The 2,091-nt window shown below is 44.6% G+C and overlaps 1 protein-coding gene across 1 annotated transcript; it reads left to right on the top strand.

The window, feature by feature from the left end:
- Positions 1 to 1,756: 1,756 nt before the first annotated feature.
- On the top strand, positions 1,757 to 2,045 carry LOC121966402 (myocyte-specific enhancer factor 2C-like; the record flags this gene model as incomplete). Its single annotated transcript, XM_042516502.1, has 1 exon — positions 1,757 to 2,045. A coding segment is annotated over one exon (289 nt), but the record flags the coding sequence as incomplete, so codon positions are not given.
- Positions 2,046 to 2,091: the final 46 nt, after the last annotated feature.

Below are 2,091 nucleotides of genomic sequence, written 5' to 3'. Positions count from 1 at the left end.
AATTTTGATCCTTGTAAATTTTTTTTGTGGTTCTCAGGACTTTCCTTGGCGAGTTGCTCTTTGCTTTTTTTCATGTTTTTGAGAGAAAAAAGTTTGAATATTTCTTAAAGGCGTCTGAAAGCAGAAAGAAAAGTGTCGTCGCTGCAGGTTTCAAAGGATTAACCTTCAAAATAAAGTGTTTTTTTTTTTAAATTATGTGCTCGTAAACAACCCGATGGTCTGACCGCTCGTGTTTCTTGAGCCTATTTTTAGTCGTGGACGACCGCGGCGAGCTCAAGGAAATGAAAACTAAAAGTCGAGCTGTAATTGACAGTCGTGGCTGTTCATTTCCTGTCACCTCAGGCAGCCGGCTGGTTTTTAATCTTTTTTCAGAACAGTATTGAAAATCAATTAGCCGACTCTTAAAGAGTGTTGTAATCCATCACAGCTCAACGTCAAGTCTGCATTTCCTTACATTATTTATGTGTGTTAATGCTTTTTAAGTGCAGATTGATTTGAACTGTCAACACTGAATCACTGAATACTGGACTGAAATAAACAAACCCAAGTTTAAAGAAAATGGTCCGAACAGTTTACATCCGTGCTAGCAGCTGTGTGAGGCCGTTTCTGTGAAAGCTGAAGTCTAAAATAAATAAAATAACAAAGTAACGTGCTGATTTTTAGCAGATATAATCTTTTTTTTAATCTTTGCTAACTTAGAGGCTGATGAATGTTGGACACATGAACATGTTAACATGATGATGAAAATTTAGGGACTCACCAAAGTTAGTAAGAATTAAAAGTTAATATATGAATATTTGTTCAAAAAAACATTTAATATGTGTTGAGGTAGGGCGGGGCGATAAAACGATAACGATATCAATCGCGATTTAACTTTTCCTCGATTGAAATATGAGATGTAGTCGATAGAACGCATTCAAGCCATCTCCGCTCGCTCTCATTCTCCGCCACTGTGTCTGCCGTTGTCTCCGCCAATGTCTCCAAATGTCCACTCCGCTCTCATTGTCCACCGGTTTCTCTGCCGGTGTCTCCGATTGTCCGCTCCGCTCTCATTCTTCACTGGTGTCTCTGCCGGTGTCTCCGCCGGTGTCTCCGCTGGTGTCTCCGATTGTCCGCTCAGCTGTCATTGTCCACCTGTGTCTCCACTGGTGTCTCCGCCGGTGTCTCCGCCGGTGTCTCCGCCGGTGTCTCCACTGGTGTCTCCACCGGTGTCTCCGATTGTCCGCTCCGCTCTCATTCTTCGCTGGTGTCTCTGCCGGTGTCTCTTCCAGTGTCTCCGCTGGAGTCTCCGCTGGTGTCTCAGATTGTCCGCTCAGCTCTCATTGTCCACCAGTGTCAACGCCAGTGTCTCCGCCGGTGTCTCCGCCGGTGTCTCCGGTGTCTCCACCGGTGTCTCCGCCGGTGACACAAAAATCGATATCGACTGATATCGATCTTTAGTCCATCCAAAAGTTAATGAGATATTTCGGTTTGAACCTCAAATGTTGACCTCATGGTGATGCTGAAGGAAAACTCAAAGCATCAACAAAATAAGTCAGATTCATCCTCTGGAGAACATGAATATGTTTACCAAATTTCACGATGAAACATCCAAGAGTGGTTTAGATATTTCACTCAAAGAAATGAAAGTTGTGGAGGAAAATTCACAAAATTCAGCAGAATTCATCGTCTGGGAACTCTGAACGTGAATCCGTCCAAACGTGGCTCAAAGTTTCGATATAGAGACAAAAAAATGACAAAAAATACAGTAGAATAGTTCGATAAACACATATATCCTCTTTCTTATGTGGTTTCTGTCCTTCAGGTGACGTTCACCAAGCGTAAGTTTGGTCTGATGAAGAAAGCGTACGAGCTGAGCGTGCTGTGCGACTGCGAGATCGCCCTCATCATCTTCAACAGCACCAACAAGCTGTTCCAGTACGCCAGCACCGACATGGACAAGGTCCTGCTCAAATACACCGAGTACAACGAGCCGCACGAGAGCCGGACCAACTCCGACATCGTGGACGTGAGTGACACGCACGCACGCACGCACGCACACACACACACACACACACACACACACACACACACACACACACACTCACTGGC

Source organism: Plectropomus leopardus, unplaced genomic scaffold (genome assembly GCF_008729295.1).
Source record: "Plectropomus leopardus isolate mb unplaced genomic scaffold, YSFRI_Pleo_2.0 unplaced_scaffold24397, whole genome shotgun sequence".
NCBI lineage: Eukaryota > Metazoa > Chordata > Actinopteri > Perciformes > Serranidae > Plectropomus > Plectropomus leopardus.
Note: the sequence above shows the minus strand (reverse complement) of the source record. Positions and strands in the feature narration are given on the sequence as shown.